The sequence below is a fragment of the Equus przewalskii genome, chromosome 9 (genome assembly GCF_037783145.1).
Source record: "Equus przewalskii isolate Varuska chromosome 9, EquPr2, whole genome shotgun sequence".
Taxonomy (NCBI): Eukaryota; Metazoa; Chordata; class Mammalia; order Perissodactyla; family Equidae; genus Equus; species Equus przewalskii.
The window spans coordinates 17,005,252-17,028,990 of record NC_091839.1 but is presented as its reverse complement, the minus strand read 5'-3'; the positions used below and the strand labels follow the sequence as shown (position 1 = coordinate 17,028,990).

Here is a 23,739-nt window from a genome sequence, read left to right as displayed (position 1 = left end):
GATGGGTTCCACAGGGGGAAGCACCAACTCTGCCTTGTTCCCTTTCTGCATCCCCTCCCCTCGGGAAGCCCACCCTGATTCCCCCTCAGGATTATTTGTTTCACACCTGTCCGCCCTCACACTTGTGAGTTCTCCGGCGGCGCCGCCCCCTCCTCCGGGAAGCCCGCCCTGACTCCCCCCACCGCCAGAGCCGCGGACGGAGCTTCACCCCTGTCTTCCCCCCTCCTCCGCCGCAGCGAGGGCACGCTGGTGTTCAAGCCGGGCGAGACGCAGAAGGAGCTGCGCATCGGCATCATCGACGACGACATCTTCGAGGAGGACGAGCACTTCTTCGTGCGGCTGCTGAACCTGCGCGTGGGCGACGCGCAGGGCATGTTCGAGCCCGACGGCGGCGGGCGGCCCAAGGGGCGGCTGGTGGCGCCGCTGCTGGCCACGGTCACCATCCTAGACGACGACCACGCGGGCATCTTCTCCTTCCAGGACCGCCTGCTGCACGTGAGCGAGTGCATGGGCACCGTGGACGTGCGCGTCGTGCGCAGCTCGGGGGCGCGCGGCACCGTGCGTCTGCCCTACCGCACGGTGGACGGCACGGCGCGCGGCGGCGGCGTGCACTACGAGGACGCGTGCGGCGAGCTCGAGTTCGGCGACGACGAGACCATGTGAGCGCGCCGGCCGCGGGAAGGGGCGGGGCCTCAGAGAGGGGCGGGGCCTGTGGGCGTGGCTGGGGCGTGGGCGGGCAAGGCCGGCTGTGTGGGCGTGGCTGGGGAGTGGGTGGGATGTTTGGAGGGGCGTGGCCTGGTGGGCTTGGCTGAGGAGTGGGTGGGTCGTCCAAAGGGGTGGGGCCTGGTGGGCGTGGCTGGGGAGTGGGCAGGTCATTCGAAGGGGCAGGCCGACAAAAGGGGCAGGAGCTGGGTGGACGTGGGTGGGTTGTTTGAAGGGGCGGGGCCTGGTTGGCTGGGGAGTAGGTGGGTCTTCTGAAGGGGCGGGGCCTGGGTGACAGGCGTGGCTGAAGAGTGGGTAGGTTGTCTGAAGGGGTGGAGCCTGGTGGGCATGGCTGGAGAGTGGGTAGGTAGCTCTAAGGGGGCGGGGGCCTGGATGGTGGGCGTGGCTTGAGGGTGGGTGGGTCTTTTGAAGGGGTGGGGGCTGGTGGGCGTGGCTAGGGACTGGGTGGGTCGTTTGGAGGGGCGGAGCCCGAGTGGTAGGCGTGGCTGGAGAGTGGGTGGGTCTTGCGAAGGGGCAGGGCCTTGGGAATGGGTGGGGTCTGCTCTATAATGGTCAGTGCCTGGGTAGGGCCAAACCTCGTGAAATGGAGAGGTCTGGAAAGGCGGGGCAGGGCAGAGGAGGGAGGAGACAGGAGTGACGGGGCGGGGCCAAGTGATGGGATGAGACGTGAGCGGGTCTGGGAGAACGAGGCGGCAAGTTTGGGGAGAAGAGGGTGAGAGCGGAGGAGGAAGGGCCAGGTGAGGAGAGAGGGGAGAGGAGATAGGATAGCGGCCTGGAGAGAGTGTGGAGGACTTCATTGGTAGCTGGTGGGGAGGGAGTGTGGCCTGAGGAGGGGGCCCTGGTGGGGATGAGGGGAGGGTCCTGTGGAGGTGAGACGGTGGCTGTGGAAATGGAGGGTGAGTCTGCTGAACGGAGCCGGTGCAGGGCCTAAGGCGATGGGTGGGGTCTGTGCAGAGACGCAGGGAAATAGACTGGGGTAGGGGAAAGGGGCGGGGCCTAGGGAGATGGGCGTGGCCTAGGGAGATGGGCGTGGCCTGAGGAGATGGGCGTGGCCTAAGGAGATGGGGCAGGGGCCGATGGAAGGGTGGAGCCTGTGGGCAGAACGAAGAACCTGGGGAGAGAGCAGGAGACTTAAGGGGGAGGTGGGCGAGGCTTTGAGAAAAGACTGAGTAGGAATATAGGGAACTGGGATGGTGGGGGCGGGGCCTGGGGAAGCTGGCGGGCTGGGATTTGGGAGGATGGGGTGCGGTCTGGGGAAGTGGATGCGTCTGTAGGCACACAGACACAAGCAGCACACACTCTGGCACATACGGACACACAGAGTCGCAGACGCGCACGCAGAAACAGAGTCAGGGCAGTCCAGACACCGGCCACCCCCTTCCACAGATGTCCAGTCCCCCCATGTGTGCCTGCAGCCTCACTTCCCCCACCGCCTGCCTGGGATGCAGACGGCGCCTCCCCCCTCTGCCCGCTCCCTGCCGCCCCCGCGCGCCCGTCTGTCTCCCTCCTCCTGCCGCCCACGCTCCTCCCTCCGAGCGGAGCCCCCGCCGCGCTCCTCTTCCCCCTCCTCCTCCAGCTCCGCTCGGCTTCTCACAGCGCTCCCTGTCTCGCATCTCTGCATCTCTGTTAATCTGTAGATCTCTGTCTCCAGTATCCAGCTCTCTGACTCGGCTTTTATTTCAGTCATACCTTTCCATCTCTCTCTCTCTCTCTCACTTTGCCTGGGGGTTGAGACCTCGGGTTGGGGGCTGAGGGCACCATCCCAGGCCCCATCTCTCACACCCAAGAGGCAGGGAGAATGGGGAGAGTTGTCTTTCTGCTTGTTCCGGTCCTTCCTGGAGTCTAACCCACTTCCCTCCTGCTGCTGCTGCTGCGACCCCACAGGCCCTCTCCTCCCCCACACGGCTTCCCCCGGCTGGGACACCCTCTGTCCCCCGCCCCCGCCCAGGCTTCCAGCTGTGGCTTCAGGAGACAGAGAACAGGAGGCTAATTAGCGATTAGGGAAACACATCCTTCCTCTGATGGGCAGGCGCTAATTAGAGGTGCTTGGAAGCAGCCCCGGGCAGGATCAACACAGAGACGGAGGAGAGACGCCCAGAGATGGGGTGGCGGAGAGACAACGCAAGAGAGAGACCATCACCCAGAGAGAGAGACAGGAACTTAGAGAGAGACACAAAGGGAGAAGGAAACTGAGTGACAGAGATACACCCGAGGAGGGAGAGACAGACTGAGATGGAGGAGGACCGAAAGGGAGAGAGATGGCGGGGAGGTGAGAGACATTCTTCTCACTGAGAGAGACTCAGTGGGACTCAGGGAAGGAGAGCTGATGCGACAGAGGGAGAGGAGAGTTTGGGTCAGCGAGAGACGGCGGGAGACAGGATGAGAAAGACACTGGGTCAGAGATCAGAGGTCACCAGGGGCGGGAGAGTGGAGCTTCCAGAAAACAGGAGGGCAGGCGTGAGGGTGGCGGGATGTCAGGCTGGGGAGGCAGGCTGCTTCCTTTGCTCTCGGCAAGTTCTGCTCTGATCTAGCTCGAGTCCCTCTTGCTGTCCCCCTGCCGGTTGAGTTTCTCCTCCTTCGGGGTCCCCCGAGGGCTCGCGTGTCCCTGCGTGTCCGTCACTGCGTGACAGTGGATCACGGCGTGTCTGCGAGAGAGGGAGCGCCGGAGGGGTGTGTGTGTCACCCCGCCAGCGTGTCGCCGTGCCCGCGGCCGTCCGCGTGTGTCACGGTGTGTGAGCTGCGCGTCTCAGGAGACCCCGCGCCTTGCGCGGAACTGAGGCGTTTCAGCACCGCGGACAGCTCCCCGCCCGCGCTTTTTTTGGGGGGGGGTGCTCATTTCTCCCCCCATCCCCCGAAAATTTAAAATATCCAGAGACTGGGAGGGGGCGAGGGTGGAGGGTGGGCGTGTGTCCCCACACGACCGTCTTGTGTGCGTCTGTCTTTGCACGAGTGTCGCTGTGTCCTGGGTGTCTGTGAGTTGAGATGGGTCCGTTGAGTGACCCTTTTGCATGGACTGTGTTCACTTTGGTTATTCCATTCTCTGGACACTGAGGAACCTGGAGGGGGAGAGATGAACACAGACGAAGAAAGGCAGAGAGCTGAGGAGAGAGGGTCAGAGACAGAGAGTCAGAGAGATGGAGAGAGAGACGCAGAGAGGCTGAGAGATGGGCAGAGAGACCGAGATGCAGACAGAGACACAGGGAAGGGAGTAAACAGACACCAGGAGGCATAAAGAGCGAGGTGGAAGGGAGGAAGGAAGGCTGGCCGGTACCCCAGCGGGGGTCTGCTGGTTGGCGACGTCGCCCAGGCTGCAGGCTGTGGTGGGGGTGTCGTGCGAACGGGCATCTGGTCCGTGCGACTTTGCCACTGCATAGGGAATGGCTGCGGGGTGTGATGGCGTGTGGGCGTGGGCGGTGTGATTGGCTGTGCTTCCTCTGCTGGGTGACTGTGTGGGCTGGGTGTTTGTGTTTCTGGGTTCTGGGGCCAGGCTTTGTGGTTCCTGCAGCGGAAAGAGCTGCTAGGGGCAGAGCCGTGGGCTTTCTGGGGTTGTGGGTCTTTGTGATGGACGGGGGTGGGTCGTGTGCCTGAGGGGGACGGATAACTTATGGCTGTTCCTCCCCTGCCACCCCCTGGTTACCATGGCAGCAGGGACTCTGAGAAGATCAGTGAGTACTCGGCTAACCTTCCGAGTGTGGTAGAGACGGAGGGCAGGAAGCCGAGGGTCTCCTGTTTGTGGAGGACGTACTGTATGTCAGGCACTGTTCTAGGCAAAGAACATAAATGGACAAAGACACTGACCTGGTGGAACTGACAATTTAATGGAAGGAGGGAAATAAACAAAAATAAACACATTAGATGGTGTGTTCGAAGGTGACGTGGAACCAAGAAGACACAAAGCAGGGTGAGGGAGCCAGAGGGGCTGGGGTGGGGGGGCAAGGATGGATTTCAGTATTAAATTAGGTGGTGGGAGTGGGCTTCATTAAGAAGGTGAAGTTTGAACAGAGAACTGGAGGAACGGAGAGAATGAGCCTAGGGGAAGAGTGTTCTAGGTGGAAGTAGCAGCCAGTGCAAAGGCCCTGAGGCACCAGCAGGCCTGGTATGTTCAAGGAGCAGCTAGGAGGCCAATGTAGCTGGAGAGAGTGAGCAAAGAGGATGGAGGTGGGAGGCCAGAAAGGGAATAAGGGTCAGATGGCCTGGGGCCTTGCTGGCCATTCTAAGGACTTTGGCTTTTATTCTGGGTGAGATGGGAGCCGTGGGAATGTTTTGAGCAGTGGAGGGACCCGATCTAACTTAGGTTTTGTCAGGATCCCTCTGATGGCTGTTGAATAAACCTCAGCTTCCTCAGCTGCTTCGGGGCTCGTTTCTGTCCAATGGGAACAAGAAGAGGGCTTTCCTCCCAGGGGGGTTGTGAGGGTTTAATGCGATCGCCGAGCCTGGGGTGGCGTGGGCGCTCAAGACACTGGGGGGCTCATGGGCGAGTTATCCGGGCGTCCTGCCTCCCGCTTCCCCAGGAAAACTCTGCAGGTGAAGATAGTTGATGATGAGGAATATGAAAAGAAGGATAACTTCTTCATCGAGCTGGGCCAGCCGCAGTGGCTGAAGCGAGGGATTTCAGGTGAGGGCTGGGGGGCGGGCTGTGGAGAGGGGAGGGTCCCGGGGTGGGGGCACCCCTGCGGGCTCCGTTGTGGGTGCTCCTTCAAGCTCATGGATTGGGGCTTCCCAGGGCAGGGATCTCACTTTCTCCTTGTCTGTCTCTCCCCAGCTCTGCTGCTCAATCAGGGTGAGTGGAGTGACCTGTGGCCTTTGACTCAGGGGGGTGGGGGGGGGGTTGGAGGGGGTCTTGGGGGAGGGTCGGAGCCTCAAGCTACCCTTCCAGGTTGGGTTAGAGGCAGGCTGGGGGTGAGATAAGGGGAGATTCAGGGCTGGGGGCTGGCCTTAGAGTTGGCGGAGCCACTGTGAGTTGGGCTCACGGTTCAAGGCTTGGGGACCAAGCTTCTGTCTTGTTTGTAGTTGAGGTTGCGGGAAAAGGAAGTCAAAGAATCCACTTTGGGTTTAGGGTGGGGTCAGAGGGAGTCAGGTTTGGGGCTGCTCAGGACCAGGGTGGCGCTGGGATTTGGGAGCTGGCCTAGGAGTGGGTCAAGGGGAGAGCTAGTTAAGATGGAGGGTGGTTGCTGGGTTCCCGATGTGATCACGTTAGAATTGGGGTCAGATTTGGGTCAAAGCTGAGGTTGGAGTCCGAGAGGAGTTTGAGGGGCTTGTGGTTGGAATTGGGGCCCGGAGCAGAGACTGGGGTGCGAGTTGCGGCTGAGGTCAGCAGCTTGGAGAGAGTGAAAGAGGAGTTTCGGAGTTGAGATCAGAATTGGGGTTTGGGGTTAGGGTTCGGGTCAGACTAAAGATCGTGTTAGTCAGGGTAAGCAGTGTAAGCTGCTGTAACCAATCCCAGTAGCTTAATGCAATAAAAGTTATTTCTTGCTCGGGCAAAGTTTGGTGAAAGGGTTCCTGGCTGGTGGGTGGCTCTCTTCTGCCATATGGTCATTCCATCTTGTGGCTCCATCATCCCGTGGAGCTTTGGTATTCTCCCTGGACCCTCTGCATCCAGCGGGCAAACAGGACAAGAGAGAATACGGAGGATCCCAGGCCAGGTTTACGTGGGCCAAGCCTGGGAGCGCTGTCCATCATGCGTGCCCGCGTTCTATTGGCCATTACTGTCACATGATCACGCCCAACTGCAAGGAAGTCTGGGAAATGTAGTCCAGCTGTTTGCCCAGGAGGGAAAGGGGACCACACGTCACAGTCTCTGCCCCACGGTCAAGTTCGTTGTCAGTGATGGTGTCAGAATCGGGGGTTGGGACTGAGGTTTGGGGTCCGGCTTGGGACTGGAGTTCCGATGTGGGATTTGGTTGGGGTTATTGATGGTCAGGTTCAAGGCAGAGTGAGCGTTGGGAATGGGGTTTAGACCTAGGGGTGGAGTGGAGTCAGAGCCAGGGTTGAAAGCTGGGGTTCGGAGTCAGGGTTGGTGACAGAATTACATTTGGGGTGATGGTTAGAATCACACTCAGTGTTGAGACCCAGAGTTCGGTTGGTGCTGGGCTCGGAGTAAAGGGTCAGCATACTCCGGGGAGACAATGAGCTCAAGGCCGGCTGTAGGGGTCTGGGTCCAAGATTCGTACCCAAACCGGGACTCCCCTCTTTCCTCACCACCTCAGACACACCCTAGGATGCTTTCAGAGCTTCGATCTGATAGCCCAGGCCTCCTCCACCAGGGTGGTGATGCTGATGAGGACGCTGTTGGTGATAATAAAGAAATAAATAATAATAATAAATAGTAAAGAAAGAAATAAGAAAGAAAGTAACATTTTTGACTATCTATGTATCATGTGCCAGGCACTGTTCTAAGCACCTCCCATGAATTAATTCCTTTCGCCCTCTGAGGTAGGTACTGTGATTGTGCCCTTTTTACATTATGAGCACTGGGGCACAGAGAGGCTAAGGCATGGCCCAAGGTCACACAGCCCTCACCAAATGAACCCCAGAGCCCACCCACTGAACCTCACGGGCCAGCCACGGGAGCTGGGTCTCAGGTGGGGGAAGGTGGTGGTCAGACAGCAGGCTGGGGCAGGCGGGGAGGGCAGAGATGGGCAGCCAAGGGTTTACTTCATCTGTGGGAGCAGGCAGTAAAGGAGCGCAGGCCCGGTTAAGAGGGTGGGGAGAGGGAGGCCTCCCTGGAGTCTGACTCCCGTCCCTCCTGCTCCAGGGGACGGGGACAGGAAGCTGTCGGCCGAGGAGGAGGAGGCGCGGAGGATAGCGGAAATGGGCAAGCCGGTTCTCGGGGAAAACTGCCGGCTGGAGGTCATCATCGAGGAGTCGTATGATTTCAAGGTGATTTTCCGGGGCCTCCCCTTCCTGGAGTCCTGCCTGAGTCGTTTCCATGGGGAGGGTCCAAGAGGGGTCAATGGTGAGAGTCACAGAGAGGGGGGACCCAGGGTCCGAGGCCGTCCTCCAGGTCCCTCCATTAGCACCATGGACAGCCCCCTCGCCTTTTCCCTGTTTGCTGTTGGAACGGGGGTGTGGAAGGGTGACCCCTGAGCACGGGGTGTGAGCCCCCAACCCCAGCTTCGCCCGTGGAGCTGCCTGGAGTGATCGTGGGCAGTGATCTCTGCCCGCCTCTCTCGTCCCCAGAACACAGTGGACAAACTCATCAAGAAAACCAACCTGGCCTTGGTGATTGGGACCCACTCGTGGAGGGAGCAGTTTTTAGAGGCAATTACGGTGAGCGCAGGTAAGTGGGGAGGGAGGAGAGAGGAAGAGAGAGGGATGGAGAGACAGAGAGAGAGAGAGAGAGGGAGGCAGAGAAAGACACAGAGAGACAGAAACAGGGATGGGGAGAGAAGGACAGAGCACCACAGAGGAGAGAAAGAGGACAGGAAAGGCAGAGAGACAGACACAGAGAAAAAAGACAAACAGCGAGCTACAGAAAGACAAAGGAAAAGCCAGGGAACAGATGCAAACAGGAGGGACAGGCACACCGAGAGAGGCGCACAGAGAATCACGGAGAACAGAGATGCGGAGGGAGCACCAGAGATGTAGAGAAGGAAGTCAGTCAACCTCGGAGGGCCGGGGAGAGAGGCGGGTGGACACGGAGGCACGAAGGCCATCGGGGAGCTGCGGGGAGGAGGGGGCCTGGCGCAGGTGGTTGGAGGGTGGGAACAGGTTAGAGGCTCGGCCTCCCCAGACAGAGCCTGGGCTCCTCGGTTGCCATGGAGGCCGCCACCACCGGGCCTGCCTCTCCCACCTGTGTGGTTCCCACCCTCCTTAGGCCGCAGATGGGCCCACACTGCCCTCCTGTGGCCGTAGACATTATGACACTTGGATTCACAGACAATCTTGGCCCTTTGGGATACAGATTGGGGAAACTGAGGCCCAGAGACAGAGCAGGGACTGGCCTGAAGTCCCACGGTTCATCCAGGAACTCAGGGCTTCTGTCCCTTATGTAACATCAGGTTGCCCTCAGGGAGGCCTGGCCGGTGGGAACTGAAAACACACGAGGAGCTGTGGTTGGAAAGAAACTGGTCGGTGGGATCCAAAGAAAGCAGGCTTCGGGGATGGAAAAACACCGGGTCGCAATCTAGAGACACCAGATTGACAGACTAATAGAAACGCTGTGGTGTCTCGCTCTGAATCCGCAGTCTTTCGACCCCTGTTTCTGCTGGATGCTCTGTCCCCGGCTCTGTGCAGGATGTTGCTGGGGACAAGGAGATGACCGTGACGGCTCAGGCCCCGTCCTCTCAGAGCTTACATCCCAGGGAGGGAAACAGATCTGTCACGAGAGAGTGACCACCCAGTGTGGGCAGGGCCGGGAAGAGGGACCCCAGGGAGCTTGGGAGCCCCGATGGGGTGTCTGGACCAGCTTGAAGGTCAGAGAGGGCTTCCTGGAGGAGGGGGCTTCTGAGCTGAGTCTTCAGGTGGAAATAGGAGTTAGCCAGGAGGAGGGAGAAGACGGGGAGGCGTTCCAGGGAAACCAAGAACGGTCTGGAAGTGTGCGCGATTGTGGCGTGTTTGGAGAAGGCGTGAAGAGGAGGCAGGGGATGAGCCCGGAGGTGAGCAGGGTCCAGACTACGCCATTTTGGAGCGTGGGTGTCATTGTGGGGGCGCTGGGGCGCCGTGGAGGATTCTGAGTGGGGAAGCTCCGGGAGCCAGAGCGGGCTCGTGGGAGGGAGAGGGCGAGTGCAGTCCAGGATGTGAGCCGAGGCTGTCGGAAGTGGCCAGAGCCGGGCCGCGCGGGGTCTTGGAGGAGGCGAGCGGGGAGTCTGAGCTTCATTCCAAGAGCAGTGGGAGCCACAGTGGTTCCTCGAGGGGCCTGGCGGAGATCAGGGGGTGCGTGAAACCAACCCCGCGGGCGTGAGAGGGTCACGGGGCCAACGGATGGCAGCCGTGGGGCTGTTGAAAGCCAGTGATGGGACCGGAGGAGGTGGAGGAAGGAAGCCATAATGGCAGTGGGAACAGTAACAGGATCCACCATCATGGGGATGAGGATGCGTGGAGGGTCCAGCAGCCTCGAAGTCCGTTTCCTGCGTGAACTCATTGAATTCATGTGCCCCAGTATCAGGGTCGGGGCCTGATCATTTTACATTTTGTTCAACAAATGCCGCTTGATTCTTTATGTGAGCACAAGAAGGGTGATGCTCGCTCCCTTAGGGCATGAATCACATCCCTTTTTTTTTTTTTTCTGCTGAGGAAGATTGGCCCTGAGCTAACATCTGTGCCCATCTTCCTCTCTTTTATGTGGGACGCTGTCACAGCGTGGCTTGATGAACAGTGCTAGGTCCGGACCTGTGAACCCTGGGCCACTGAAGCGGAGTGTGTGAACTTAACCACTACACCACCGGGCCAGCCCCGAATCACGTCCCATCTTCCATTAAGGGGGGCTTCATATTTCCTTTACTCCCTGCCTTGACCATCAGCTCTTTGCAGGCTGGACTTGCTTTGGAGCATCTTTGAATCCCCCGCAGGCCCCAGAAGGGGCCTTCAACAATGACCGCAACAATAGCAGTCACACAGGACACATGCCAGGCACCATGGAGAGCGCTTTCCGTGGCCTGACTCATGTCATGTAAAGTCGTCACAACCTTCTTTGAGGCAGGCCCAATTATTACTCCTATTTCTTCAGATAGGGAGGCTCAGAGAGGTTAGGACTCTGATTCAAGGTCACACAGCAGATCCAGGGTTTGACACCAGAGAGGTGACTCCAGGACCACAGACATAACCATGAAGCTCCCTGTAGATGGGAAAGGCTGGAGGAGTGAGCAGAGGCCAGAGCCTGCAGGGTTTGGAGCAGGGCAGGGAAAAGCCCCTGGAGATGGAGGGATAGCAGCCCCCTCCCTACCCAGAGGGCGTCCTCCCTGCTCTGACCTCGCGTGTCTCAGTGTGGTCAGTTAGAGATGCCTTCTGCGGCAGACAACTGAAAACTTGACCACAAGTGGCTTAAGCACACTAGAGTTTATTTTTCTCACGAAACCACAAAACCCATAGGAGGCAAGATCGCGTTAGCAGCAGCTCAGCAATGTCACTAAATGCCCAGGCTCCTCCTTTATTTTTCTTACCCATTCTCAGCTTTTGCCCTCATGGTTGCTAGATGGCTGCTGCACCTCCAGCTCTCAAGTCCATACTCCAGGCAGGAAGAAAGAGGGATTAGGAAGGGGCAGCATGCTTGTTGCATTTGAGTTCCCACTTTTAGTTTCCAAATGAGGCCAAGAAAACCTCATTCTTTGAGATGGAACATGCAGAACCAAGAAACCACTCAGACCACTGAGTTAAGCGCTTACAGAGTCAAGCATTTCTTTCTTTAACAGCGCAAGTGGCTCAGTAAGCTAGACAAGTGGGAAGGGGATACAGACCTGAATCCTCGGATCTGTCAGTCTGCCTCCACCGCCACCGGGTGTCCTCTGCTCGCTGGCTTCCTGATCTGGTGCCGGCCTGGCTTTTGTTCCCTGCCTCGCTCTGAGTGACTGTCCTGGGTTGCCGTGTTTCTTGTCAGCATCCTTCTGGATGTAATGCTTGGCACCCTCCAGTCCCTCACTCCCTCAAAGCCAGTGCCTCCCAGAAACCTTGTTTATGTCTCATTGCCAGGCTGGGTCACGTGGCTGCTGCTGCAAGGGGTTCTGGGAAGGCAAGTATTTTGCTGAGGATGTAACTGCCCCTAGCTGCAGGGAATTCTGGGAAAGTAATTTTTTTTTATCTGAGGGCATGGGTGTTGCTAGCCTTAATAGATTCTGGGAAAGTGACTGTTAGCTGAGTGTGTGGCCTTCTCCAGCTGCAAGGGATTCTGGGAAAGTGACTGATGTTAGCTGGGTGTGTGGCTTTCTCCAGCCACAAGGGATTCTGGGAAAGTGACTGATGTTAGCTGGGTGTGTGGCCTTCTCCAGCTGCAAGGGATTTTGGGAAAGTGACTGTTAGCTGAGTGTGTGGCCTTCTCCAGCAGCAAGGGATTCTGGGAAAGTGACTGATGTTAGCTGGGTGTGTGGCTCTCTCTAGCTGCAAGGGATTCTGGGAAAGTGAGTCTTTAGCTGAGCAGGTGGCTACTGTTACCTGCAATAAATCAGAGAAGGGCAATATTTCTAGCTGAGGTCATGGCTGTGGGTAGCTGTAAAGGCTTCTGGAAAAAGGAATATTTTTAGCTACGGATATGGCCTTCCTTAGGCGCAAGGGAAACTGGGAAGCTGGATATTTTTGGCTGGGCATATGGCCTTCTTTCACTGCAAGGGATTCTGGGAAAGTGAATATTTTTGCCTGGACCCCTACAGTCTCCTAGCTGCAAGGGATTCTGGGAAAACAGTTTTATGGGACTCACGGTCTGGAAGGTGAACGAGATGGGGGCTCCGTAGGCGAGGAAGGAGGCATGGGTGTGTCCCCAGCTGGGTCGTGTGCCCACAGGGGACGAGGAGGAGGAGGAGGACGGGTCCCGGGAGGAGCGGCTGCCGTCCTGCTTTGACTACGTCATGCACTTCCTGACGGTGTTCTGGAAGGTGCTGTTCGCCTGCGTGCCCCCCACCGAGTACTGCCACGGCTGGGCCTGCTTCGGCGTCTGCATCCTGGTCATTGGCCTGCTCACCGCCCTCATTGGGGACCTCGCCTCCCACTTCGGCTGCACCGTTGGCCTCAAGGATTCCGTCAACGCCGTCGTCTTCGTGGCCCTGGGCACCTCCATCCCCGGTAACACCCCCCAGGAGACCGCTTGTTGGGGTGGGGCCTCAGAGAAGCCAGCCATAGAGCCTGAGAAAGGTCCTACTGAAATAAGGTGGTGGAGTCATCCAGAACCCATAGGCTGGGTCCCATAGAAATATGGCAGTGGCAAAATAGAAACTAGGCGGGGGAGCCCATAAATTCAATATGTGGATTGAATCCTCCCCAAAGCAACTGGGTGGAACGTCCCATAGTACTAAAGTGGTGGGACACGTAGAAAGCAGACGAGGGATTCCATAGAAAGCAGGTGGCAGGGCATTGAAGAGACAGGGGTGTGGGGAGCTGATGCCTTTGTTTTCTCATCAGTGTGTCCCCCAGTCGGGCGGTGGGCTGGAGGCCCAGAGAGAGGGCCGACGGCGGGTCCTGTAGAGAGCTGGTGAAGGGCCTTCTGAGGCCTGCCTCCCATACAAGAGACTTGAGTTACTAGCACAATGTTCAGGGATGGGTGGCGGCCAGAGAAGCCAGGCTGTTGTTTGCTTGATAGCAACTCAGGGGGGAATTGACAGGAAAGGTGTGCATGTGCCTGGGGCTTAGCCCTTCTGTTTTGTCCAGCCAGGTGGCAAGAGGATGATGGGCGCCTAGAAGAACAAGCAGTGGGTTCATGGGAAGCAGATTGTGATTCCCATCGAAAGCAGGCAGCGAGTGCCATAGAAAGTAGGCAGCAGGCCCCATAGAATTCAGAGATTGACTCCCAGAAAATCAGGCAGCGAGTCCCACAGAAAGCAGGCAGTGGGTTCTAGAGAGAGCAGGCAGCGAGTCCCATGGAGAGCAGGCAGTGGGTTCTAGAGAAAGCAGGCAGTGAGTCCCACAGAAAGCAGGCAGTGGGTTCTATAGAAAGCAGGCAGCGAGTCCCACAGAAAGCAGGGAGTGGGTTCTAGAGAAAGCAGGCAGCGAGTCCCACAGAGAGAAGGCAGTGAGTTCTATAGAAAGCAGGCAGCGAGTCCCACAGAAAGCAGGCAGTGGGTTCTAGAGAAAGCGGGCAGCGAGTCCCACGGAGGGCAGGCAGTGAGTTCTATAGAAAGCAGGCAGCGAGTCCTATAGAAAATAGGCAGCCCATTTCACAGAATATGGGCAATGGGTCCCACGGAAAGTAGGTCACATGTCCCATAGAAAATGGCCGTGAGTCTCCTAGAAAATAGGTAGTGCGTCCCACTGAATGCAGACATGTCCCGGAGAAAGCAGACATTGAGTCCCACAGAAATAGGGCAGCGGGTCCCAGGGAGAGAAGGCACAGGGAGCGTGACCAGCCGTGCCTCTTGGGTGGGGCCCAGGGCCTCGAGCCCCGCCTGCACAGAGCTCCAGGCGTGGAGGGGGCCTGCCCTACACGGGGGTCTGGACCCTGGGGGTGGCGTTGGGTCTTACGGAAAGCAGGCGCCGGGCCAGGCCGGCGGCATCCCTGCTCTGGGGCCTCCCCATGACGGCCGCGTCGCTGTCCCCGCAGACACGTTCGCCAGCAAGGTGGCGGCGCTGCAGGACCAGTGCGCGGACGCGTCCATCGGCAACGTGACGGGCTCGAACGCGGTGAACGTGTTCCTGGGGCTCGGCGTGGCCTGGTCGGTGGCCGCCGTGTACTGGGCGGTGCAGGGCCGCCCCTTCGAGGTGCGCACCGGCACGCTGGCCTTCTCCGTCACGCTCTTCACCGTCTTCGCCTTCGTGGGCATCGCCGTGCTGCTCTACCGGCGCCGGCCGCACATCGGCGGCGAGCTGGGCGGCCCGCGCGGCCCCAAGCTCGCCACCACCGCGCTCTTCCTGGGCCTCTGGTTCCTCTATATTCTCTTCGCCAGCCTCGAGGCTTACTGCCACATCCGGGGCTTCTAGGGCCGCCCCCTGGAGACCGCTGCACCTGCTGCCCACCCGCCCGCCTCCAGTGGCCTCCAGAGTCAGCCTCCTCTCCTGGGACGCGGCCTCCCTTCCTCCTGGGAACCCATCTCCCGCCGTCCTCTGTCCCCACCAACAGCCTCCTCCCTTCCCCTTGGGAGCCTCGCCAGGCAGCCCATCCTTGTTCGCTGCTGTCTACACCCCTGGGGAAATTTCCAGCTCGAGGCCCCTCCCCTGAGGACCTCCCCCCAGCGACCCTCTAGAGAATGTCATCTCAGCCCAGACACCCAGCCCCGCTCCATCCCTTAAGACCCCATTCCTCTAGAAGACCCCCCACCGCGGACCTGTGCCCCTGGGGCCTCAGAACGTAGCCCTCCCCCAGGGGGGCTCTTGAAGGAGGCTGAGCCATCCCCGGATGTCACACATCTCAGCCCTTCGCCCCGCCCTAAGGGCGCTCCGTTCTGTCCGGGTTTGGGGGAGGAACAGGTGGGCCTAGGGGAGGGGCACACCTTCCCTGATTTCTCGGCTCAGACCCTTGGAGGACCCTCATTCTCGAGGCTTGGAGAAGGGAGGGGAGAATTGGGGGTTTCAGAGCTGGAGGAGGCGAATTGGAACCTGCAACTTCTCACATTCCAGCGCCCCTACTGGCCTCCACTGCCTCCGAGAGCCCAGCCACGCCTTGGAGGGGGGTGGCCTGTGTGTGTGTATATAGTGTGTTTGGGGGAGGGGGGTTTCGGGAGGGTGCATGTCTTGGGGAAGGGGGGGGTGACAGACTTTCTTTCTGAGAGGGCAGCAGACTCCCCCGGCCATGAGAATCAGCTTTGGGGAGGAGGCCAGGAATGAAAAAGGGAGCCCAGCCGATCTCCCCTGACAATCTAGAAGGCTCATTTTGCCCTCAGTGCCAGCCAATCCGGGCAGGACCCTCGAAGAGGAGACCGAGGGTCCCAGAGGACCAATGCTACAAGCCAGCAAATGCTGCCACATCTCTGCCTGATGGGGAGCAGGGTTGGGTGGGAGGGTGGGACTGGGGCCAGAGGGTCTGGGTGGGCATTTTTAACTTTGGAGGCCACCCGTCTGTCGGTAGGCCATCGGCATTTTCTTACTGTTGATGTTTCCTGCCTAAAGGACACACTCGGGGTATGGGGAGTGCTGCCCACTTCTTGGGACCCTGAGGATGACCCTGCAACCCCTGTAACACCCTACTTCCCACAGGTTTTTAGCGTTCTATCGTCCTGTTGTGCATCACCTCAACATCCCGGACCTGTTACCCACTCTCCCCTCTACTCCTAGCTCATCAGCACCAGTCGCTGTCTCTTTTCTCTGTGATTTCTGTAAAAGTTGCCATAAAACTTTGAAATTCTGCCTGAACAACAGCCTGCCCGTGGGAAGCTGGGATTCAGGAGGAGGGAGCTAGTGAGGTCTCTGACTGAGATTTGGGCAGCTGTGAAATAGACCAAGTAATCTGGGTATTTCCATGCCCCCAGTCCGCTGCAGGTTACACTCACATGCACCAGCTGCACTAAACGTCCAAATGAGCTTCTCCTGGTCATGCTCTCCGGCCACGTCCCCGCCCATCACCCGGGAGTTTCCCCTAGGAAAGCCCCCATCATCATCCGGGAGCTTCCTGGCCACGCCCCCACCATCACCCGGGAACCTCCTGGCCACGCCCCCACCATCACCCAGGAGCTTCCTTAGCCACGCCCCATTTAGTACCGAGTAGGTTCCTCGGCCACGCCCCGACTCGTCACCCAGGAGCTTCCCTAGCCCCGCCACATCATCACCCAGGAACTTCGTGGCCGCCCCCTCCACCTGTCACCCAGAAGCATACCCTTGCCATGGCCTCACTCGTCACACAGGAGCCTTATCTTATGCCCCACTTATCTCCTAGGAGCTTCTCTAGCCGCGCCCCCACCATCGCCCAGGGGCGTCCTAGCCCCGCCCCCACCGTAGCCCGGGAGCGTCCTGGCCACGCCCCCAGTCGTCTCCCGGGATCTTCCCCAGCCCCGCCCACATTCCGTCAGCCACAAATTATTCCTCTCCATCCGGCCTCCTGGGAACACAAAAAAGGAAGGCCCGAATTTGCCGGAGCAGGAGAGCTGGGGTGGATGGGAGTCTCCTGAATAAAGCGAGTACCTTTCTCAGAATCCTGACATAGGAGGAGGGGTGTGTGTGTGTGAGTGTGTGTGACTCCAGACGCACGGCACAGCCTTTGTAGAGGCGTGCAGACCCGTGAGTTACCGGCCTTTCATATTCCTGCAAATGGTTAGCGTGAGTGGATTGTGGGGTGCAGGGCGGGTGGGGAGTGAGAGCTCAAGACACCTCGTCAGCCACCCTAGGGAGCTTGAGAGTTACCCTAAGAGCAAAGCGGAGCTTTGGAAGGATTTAAATGAGGGGGGAGGGGGCCGGGGCCGTTGATACCGCCTGATTGACATTTTCAACCGTTCCTTCTGGCTGCCTGCGAGACTGGAGGCCTGGAGATGGGCAGGGCCCTGGCAGGACTGAAGTCGTGCACTGGAGTGGAGCAGCCTGGGAGAGTTTAGAGAAAGCCCTATTGGGGCCTGCCCGGGTCAGAGTGGGGAAGGTGGCCGGGTTCGTGGGTTCGGATCCCGGGGGCGGGCTTACACGCCTCTCTCAAGCCATGCTGTGGCGGGTCCCACATACAAAATAGAGGAAGACTGGCACAATCACCAAAGAAAAAAAGCAAGCGCTTAAGGGGTGGGCGGGGCCCGGGAGAACAAAGGCGGGGAGGCGCAGTACCCGGGGCTAGCGGTAGAGGGAGCTGCCCGAGCTTGCAGGTGTGAGCCGATCGCTACCTGGACGGCCAAGCCTTGTAGCTTTGCAGCTTTGGCGGAGAGGGGGGCAGGCCCCGCCCACCACGCCCGAGAGAGGAGGGGGCTGGAGACTGAGCGCCCCATCCTTACTCTCCCCCCATCCCCAGCCTCCTGCTGGTGCCTCCCCCTGCAGGAACTCCACCAGAAGCCAGAGGTCATTGGCATAAGGCATAGGGCATACAGGTCAGCCTCTGGGGCTCAGAGCGGGAGGGGGAGGTGGGAGACTGGATCTGGGAAGGGGGTGGGGAGCGAATTTCCAGCACAGACAGTGAGGTCTCTCCTGGGCTTGGGGAACCAAGAGGGGATAAGTAGGAAGAACAGGTTTGGAGAATATGCGGGATCCGGGTGAAGACATGCCGAGGGTGAGAACCCTCTGGGACATCCAGAGATGTCAGGGAAGGGACCTCTGGAGCTCAGGAGATGGGGCTGCACTTGCGAGAGATTTGAGATTTGTTGGCCGTGAGGTGTCACGAAGCCACGAGAGGAGGCGCAGCTGCCCAGAGGGCGTGTAGTGTGAGAAAAGGGCATGAACCCCCAGCACGGCGTGCAAGGGCATCAGGGAGCATTTGAGGTCTGACGTCCCAGAGAACAGTGCCCCCAGCAGCTGGCACCTGTGCTGGGCTTGCCTAGGCACAGCCCTGTTCAGTCCACCACTGGTCCCAGGAATCGCCCCGTCCCCGAGGGGAGCAGACGGAGGCTCCGAGAGGGAAAGCAACCTGCCTGAAGTCTCGCAGCCCGGGAGGAGGATGAGGTCCGGCTGCAGAATGGGACAAGAACGCCCCTGTCTTAGCAGGCGTGAGCAAGGAGGGCACTATAGAGGCAGGAAGATGTGGCTGGGAGATGCGTAAGGGCTCGGCTTCAAAGAGGGGCATATCCAGAGCTGGGGACGTGGACGAGAAGGGGGACACACAGATGTCCCGTCATCCCATCCCAAACCTCACGCTTCTCACCTGGATGCAAAGAGTCCCGAGGGAGTCAGCCTGGGAGGCATTTAAACGATGACACGGCACAATGATGTGCTTTCTCGGTGTCTCAGCTCCCTCGTCTAGCAAAGGGGGACAATAATAATCATGGGACAAAAATGGGGACGAATGCTACTTACTTCACTGGGCTGTTTAATTTACATTTCTATTTCAGAATAATACCTGGCTCACAGGAAGGGCTCATGGATGGAAATATACTTTGTGGCTATCCCCAGCTTGCTTGCTCCCTTTCATATGTCACATTCTCTCTCTCACACACACACCCGGCAGTCGCCACCCTGGAACAAACAGCCTCAGAAGGACGGAGAAACGCAGACCCGCCACCGACCTGCTTTGCCACTTGAGTCCCAGTTGTTAGATCCCCAAACCCGGGGGAGAAGAAACGGCCGAGGGCAATGTCGGTTCCTCTCTGCCCAGCGCCTCCCCGGGGTTCTCTAATTCCTTCTCTCCATTGCCCGCCTGCTGTGTGGCTGGTGCTATGCCGGGGACGCCGCAGGGACCAAAATGTCCCTGAGCCCTGCTCTCCGGGGCTCTCAGCGCAGTGCGGGGCACATGCCGATCAAAGGGCAGGAGGTGGGGGTCCGGATGGGAGCTGTGAGGGCAAGGGTCTGTAGCAAGACACGGCAGGACGCGGGTGACTTCTGGAATCTGGAGGGGGGGCTGCCCCTCCAGAGCTGCGGCTTCGGTGCCGGCATTCAGCACCCCCAGGGTGCCCAGCTCGGTGGGAGCTGCCCGGCGGACCCCCGACCTCCCCCCAGTGCCTCCAGTGGCCGAGCCCTCCCGGGGTCCAGAGGACGCAATCCCAGGAGACCAGGCTGGTGGGCACGGTGGTCGGCTGAGTAACGGCCCCCAAGACGTCCACATCCTGATCCTCAGAATGTGTGACACTGTTCCCTTTCGTGGCAAAAGGGACTTGACAGATGGACTTAAGCTCAAGATCTTAAGAGGGGGACATTCTCCTGGCGTATCTGGGGGGGCCCTGCGTGTGGTCACAAGGCTCCTTAGAAGAGAGGGGCAGAGGGAGACAAGACTCCAGTCAACATCCAGGAGCTGCAGCAAGGGGAGCGAGCCGTGGAAGCGACGCGAGGAAGAGGCCACGAGCCAAGGAATGCGGGCGGCCCCTGGGAGCTGGAGACGGCAAGGACATGGACCATCCCCGACGGCCTCCAGCAGGACGGCGGGCCTGCCGTCACCTTGGCTTGACCTCTGGCCTCCAGAACCGGAAGAGCATAAATGATGTTTTCAGCCCCTGAGTTGGTGGTAACTTCTCGTCCCAACTCAGATCCCTCTGGACCTCAGTTTTTCATCTGCGACGTGAGAATGTGGAGGATATTTCTCGTATTTCTGGCTGCTGAACACGCTCATGACGTCTAGGGGGATTTCCAGCCTGGAGAGTCCCCCGTCCTCCAGAGGGAAACTCGCTTTCCCAGCCTCCTTTGCCTCCAGGGCCCAGACACGTGACTCAGGTGCCACCAGACAGACTCACGAGCACGAGTCTTGAATTCGGAAGGAGGCGAGGACGGTGGGACAGGCACCGTCTGACTCCCGGTGGATGGATGGTGGCAGACACAGAAGTGACACGGATGCTGGGGGCAGGAGCAGCCACGGTCCTGGCGGCAACGCAAACAGGGGCGCCTAAGATTTGGCTCGCTCAGCGGCCGTCAGCTCAGTTCTGGGTGTGGTTTCGGGCTGTCTTTCTAGAAACAGCCTCGTGCTGGGCTCTCCAGGCCACTCAGGCCTCTTCTGAGCCCCTCCGCTCCTTTTTCACAAACTCCGAATGGTAGATTGTCCCTTTGCCTTCCCCGTGGGGAGGTTGCACATTCCCGCCCTTTCGAATTCAGTAGCGGCCAAGCCACTTGCCTCCGCTAAGGAAAGAGGGCGGAAGCGCCGTGTGACCCCCGTGGGTAGAAGCTTTAGAAACCAGTGCATGCTTTGCCCTGTCACTTTTTCCTCGGCCTCGATGACCCGTAATGTCGTAGGGAGTGACAGCTCTAACAGCCCAGCGTCCTGGAGTGAAGCTGACGTGCAGCCAACTTGCAGTGGGCTTGTAGCTTGATCAAGAAAGAAATTTGTATTTCATTGAACCAAGGTTTGGGGGATGTTTGTTACGGCAGCATAACCCAGCCTGAGCTGACTGGGGCACTTTGCTTTGTAAAATCAGTCAGTCAACTTCTGTACCCAAGAACCCTGACAGAGGCTGAGGGAATAGACTAGATGAGGATTCAGGTGTTTTTTTTTTTTTTTTGGTGAGGAAGATTGGCCCTGAGCTAACATCTGTTACCAATCATCCTCTTTTTTATTTTTTCTCCCCAAAGCCCCAGTACATAGTTGTGTATTCTAGTTATAGGTCATTCTAGTTCTTCTATGTGGGACGCCACCACAGCATGGCTTGGTGAGCAATGCCATGTCCACACCCAGGATCCGAACCCACCAACCCTGGGCCACCAAAGCAGAGCACACAAACCTAACCACTCGGCCACAGGGCCGGCCCCCTAGGTGAGGATTCTTAAGCTGGAGTCCACACAGACTGAGCAGGTCAGTGCGCAGGTTTCAGGAGCTCTCCGAACTTGTGTGCGTCCTGCACACGCAGCAGCGTTTTCCCTAGGAGAGAGCCGATAACATTCATCGGACTTTCAAACTGGGTTAATGACTTAAAAAACTCGAAGATGTTGGTCCTGGAGTCAGACTGGTCGGATTTAACCCCCAGCTCCACCGCTCACGAGCTGTGCCACCTTGAGCAAGCTCCTTAACCTCTCTGGGCCTCAGTTTCTTCATCTGTAAAGTGGAGATGATAACAGATGACAGGAGGACGTGTATGTAAAGTGATTCGAACAGTGCCTGACGTATCGGAAGCCCTCGTAAGGGCCTCCCATTAATGTTTTTATTAATAGTAGTTAGATATGGGTTTGGAATGACAGGGATCCCAAATAATAGTGGCTCCAATAAGATCAGAGTTTATTTCTCTCTTGTGTGACAGTCCACATGCAGTACGGCAGCCCTGCTTCACGAGGGCAGTAAAAACCCAGATTTCTTCTATCCTGTCGCTCGGACAGAGCAAGGACGGCCCTCGTCTGTTCAGGCCAGGACGGGTCGTAGCCCTGGCATCGTTTCAGCTGGGGCGGGGGGAGGGGCCAGGCCCCCTGCCCTCTGTAAGGCTGTGACCCGGGGGCTCCACACATCGCCTCCTTCCACGGCCCGGAGACCCGACGGGACTCACATGGCCACATTTAGCTGCGAGAGGAGCTGGAAAAATGTCGTTTTTATTCTGACTCGTCATATTTAAAGTCACAGAGGAGAGCCAGCCCTGACGGCCTAGTGGTTAAAGTTCAACACGCTCTGCTTCGGCAGCCCGGGTTCAGTTCCCGGGCGAGGGACCACACCACTCGTCTGTCAGTAGCCATGCTGTGGCGGGGGCTCACATAGAAGATCTAGAAAGACTTACAACTAGAATATGCAGCTATGTACTGAGGCTTCGGGGAGGAAGAAGAAAAGAGGAGATTGACAACAAATGTTACAGCTGTGAGCTCAGGGCCAATCTTCCCCAGCAAAAAATTAAAAAAAAAAAAAAAAGATGGTCGTTGGCCTGTCTGGATGAGTCTAAAAAGAAAAAGCAATCATCAAGGATTTTTAAGATGTCGGACATGGGAGGTTGAGGGACAATGACCAGCCCCTTCTGCAGAAAGGTTTGTCTGTCGCTGCAAAACCAAACCCCCAAAGCTCAGTGCTCAAAATGATGAGTCAGCGCTCCCTCTCGGGTTCCGAGGCCCCCGGGTGGGCCTGGGCGGTCTTCACTGGGCCCCCTCACACAACAGCGGGCAGACGCCAGCCAGCTGCAGTCACCTGGAGCCCCGCCCCTCCCGCCCTCTCGACGGTTCCCATCTTGCTCTGTCTTTGCCTCTGGTCGCTCCCTCCGTCTCTGCTTCCAAAGGTTTCTGTGGCTTTGTGACTCTGGCTCCTCCGTCCCCTTAATTCCACCTCGCGCTCCCTCTCTCTCTCTCTCTCTCTCTCTCTCTCTGTGGCTGCCGTGCTGTCTCCCTCTGCATCTTCACTCCTTCTGTCTTTATCTCTGTTTCCAAATGTCAGCCCCGCCCCCTAGACTGAAGAACAATCTACCCTGGAATTTGGCGGCTTAAAAAAAACATGTAGGGGGCGCCAGCCTGGTGACATAGCGGTTAAGTTCGTGAGCTCCACTTCGGCAGCCCGGGGTTCACCGGTTCGGATCCCGGGCACGGACCTCCTCCACTCATCAGCCGTGCTGTGGTGGTGGCCCACATATGACATAGAGGAAGATGGGTACAGATGTTAGCTCAGGGAGAATCTTCCTCAGCAAAAAAAAAAAAAAAAAGTATTATTTCTCATGATTCTGTGTGTTGACAGTGGCTCTTCTGTTCCGTGTGGTGTTGGCTGAGGTCCTCGGGTGGCCCGTTCACTTGGACCTTGGCTGGGGCTAGAACGTGCAGGACGCCCCCCCGGTGGCTGGCAGTGGCAGTCTTTGGGCTGGTCCGCTTCCCCTCCCCCTGCAGCCCTCCCCATCCCCCGTTTGGCTGGACCAACTTCTTAGCAGCATGGCGGCTGGGTTCCAAAAGACCCACAGTGGAAGCTTCCAGGCCTCGGTCACTTCTGCCACATTCGGTTGGCCAAAGCAAGTCCCCAGATTCAAGGGATGGGGGCATAGAGGCCACCTCTCGACGGGTGGCGCGTGTGCACAGGGGGCGGGAGAAATCGTTGGTGGCCATTCACGGTGGGCTGATTAACAATCTCCCAAAAGGCAGCCACCCCCCAAAACCCAGAGCCTGAGAATGTGTTACCTTCTGTGACAAAAGAGGATTTTGGGGGGTCCTTTCAGTTAAGGACCTTGAGATGGGGAGGTGACCCTGGGCGATCTGGGTCGGCCCCAAATGCTATCCCACGGATCCTTGTAAGAAGGGGGAGGACACCACACACGGAGAGGGAGGCCGTGTGGAGATGGGGCAGAGACTTGAGGACGCTGATCTTGAAGGTTGGGGCAATGTGGCCACAAGCCAAGGAATGCCACTGTCCCCAGGAGGGTCTCCACAGATTGCAGCCCTGCTGACCCTTTGATTTGGGCCCACTGGGACTGACTTTGGATTTTGAGCTTCTAGAACTGTGAGAGAAGAGATGTGTATTGTTGTAAGCCACTGAGTTTGTGCTTTTTTTTTTTTTTTTTTTTTGCTGATGAAGATTAGCCCTGAGCTAACATCCATGCCCATCTTCCTCCATTTTATTTATGGGAGCCACCACAGCACGGCTGACGAGCAGCATAGGTCTGTGCCCAGGATCCGAACCCGTGAACCTGGGCCGCTGAAACAGAGCTGAACATAACCACTCGGCCACGGGGCCGGCCCTGAGTGTGTGCTGTTTCGTTACAGCACACAGGGAACTAACACAGCATCCTTAGAGCTGACTCATCACTGCCTCTTGTCTTTTCGTTTCTATGTATCTTTACATCTTGAGCTCTTTTTTAAAAAAAATGTGTAAAATACACACAACATAAAATTTACCATCTTAACCATTTTCAAGTGTACAATTTGGTGGTATTTAGTACATTTGTGATTTGTGCAACCATCACCACTATCCGGTTCCAGCATTATTTCATCAGCCCAAAGGTAACCCCACACCCATTA

At 58.1% G+C, this 23,739-nt stretch overlaps 1 protein-coding gene across 2 annotated transcripts in view; it reads left to right on the top strand.

The window, feature by feature from the left end:
- The window catches only part of SLC8A2 (solute carrier family 8 member A2), a 29,976-nt gene extending 14,325 nt beyond the window's left edge, over window positions 1-15,651 (top strand). The window contains exons 4-10 of one of the 2 annotated variants that reach the window (XM_070558068.1): window positions 237-659; window positions 5,235-5,338; window positions 5,486-5,503; window positions 7,478-7,602; window positions 7,903-8,002; window positions 12,246-12,432; window positions 13,904-15,651. In XM_070558068.1, coding sequence (XP_070414169.1) covers window positions 237-659; window positions 5,235-5,338; window positions 5,486-5,503; window positions 7,478-7,602; window positions 7,903-8,002; window positions 12,246-12,432; window positions 13,904-14,543 — 1,597 coding nt within the window. In that variant the 3' untranslated portion in view covers window positions 14,544-15,651. Of the gene's footprint in view, window positions 1-236; window positions 660-5,234; window positions 5,339-5,485; window positions 5,504-7,477; window positions 7,603-7,902; window positions 8,003-12,153; window positions 12,433-13,903 lie in introns of both variants that reach the window. The other variant, XM_070558069.1, reaches the window with a different exon arrangement.
- The last annotated feature ends 8,088 nt before the right edge of the window (window positions 15,652-23,739 follow it).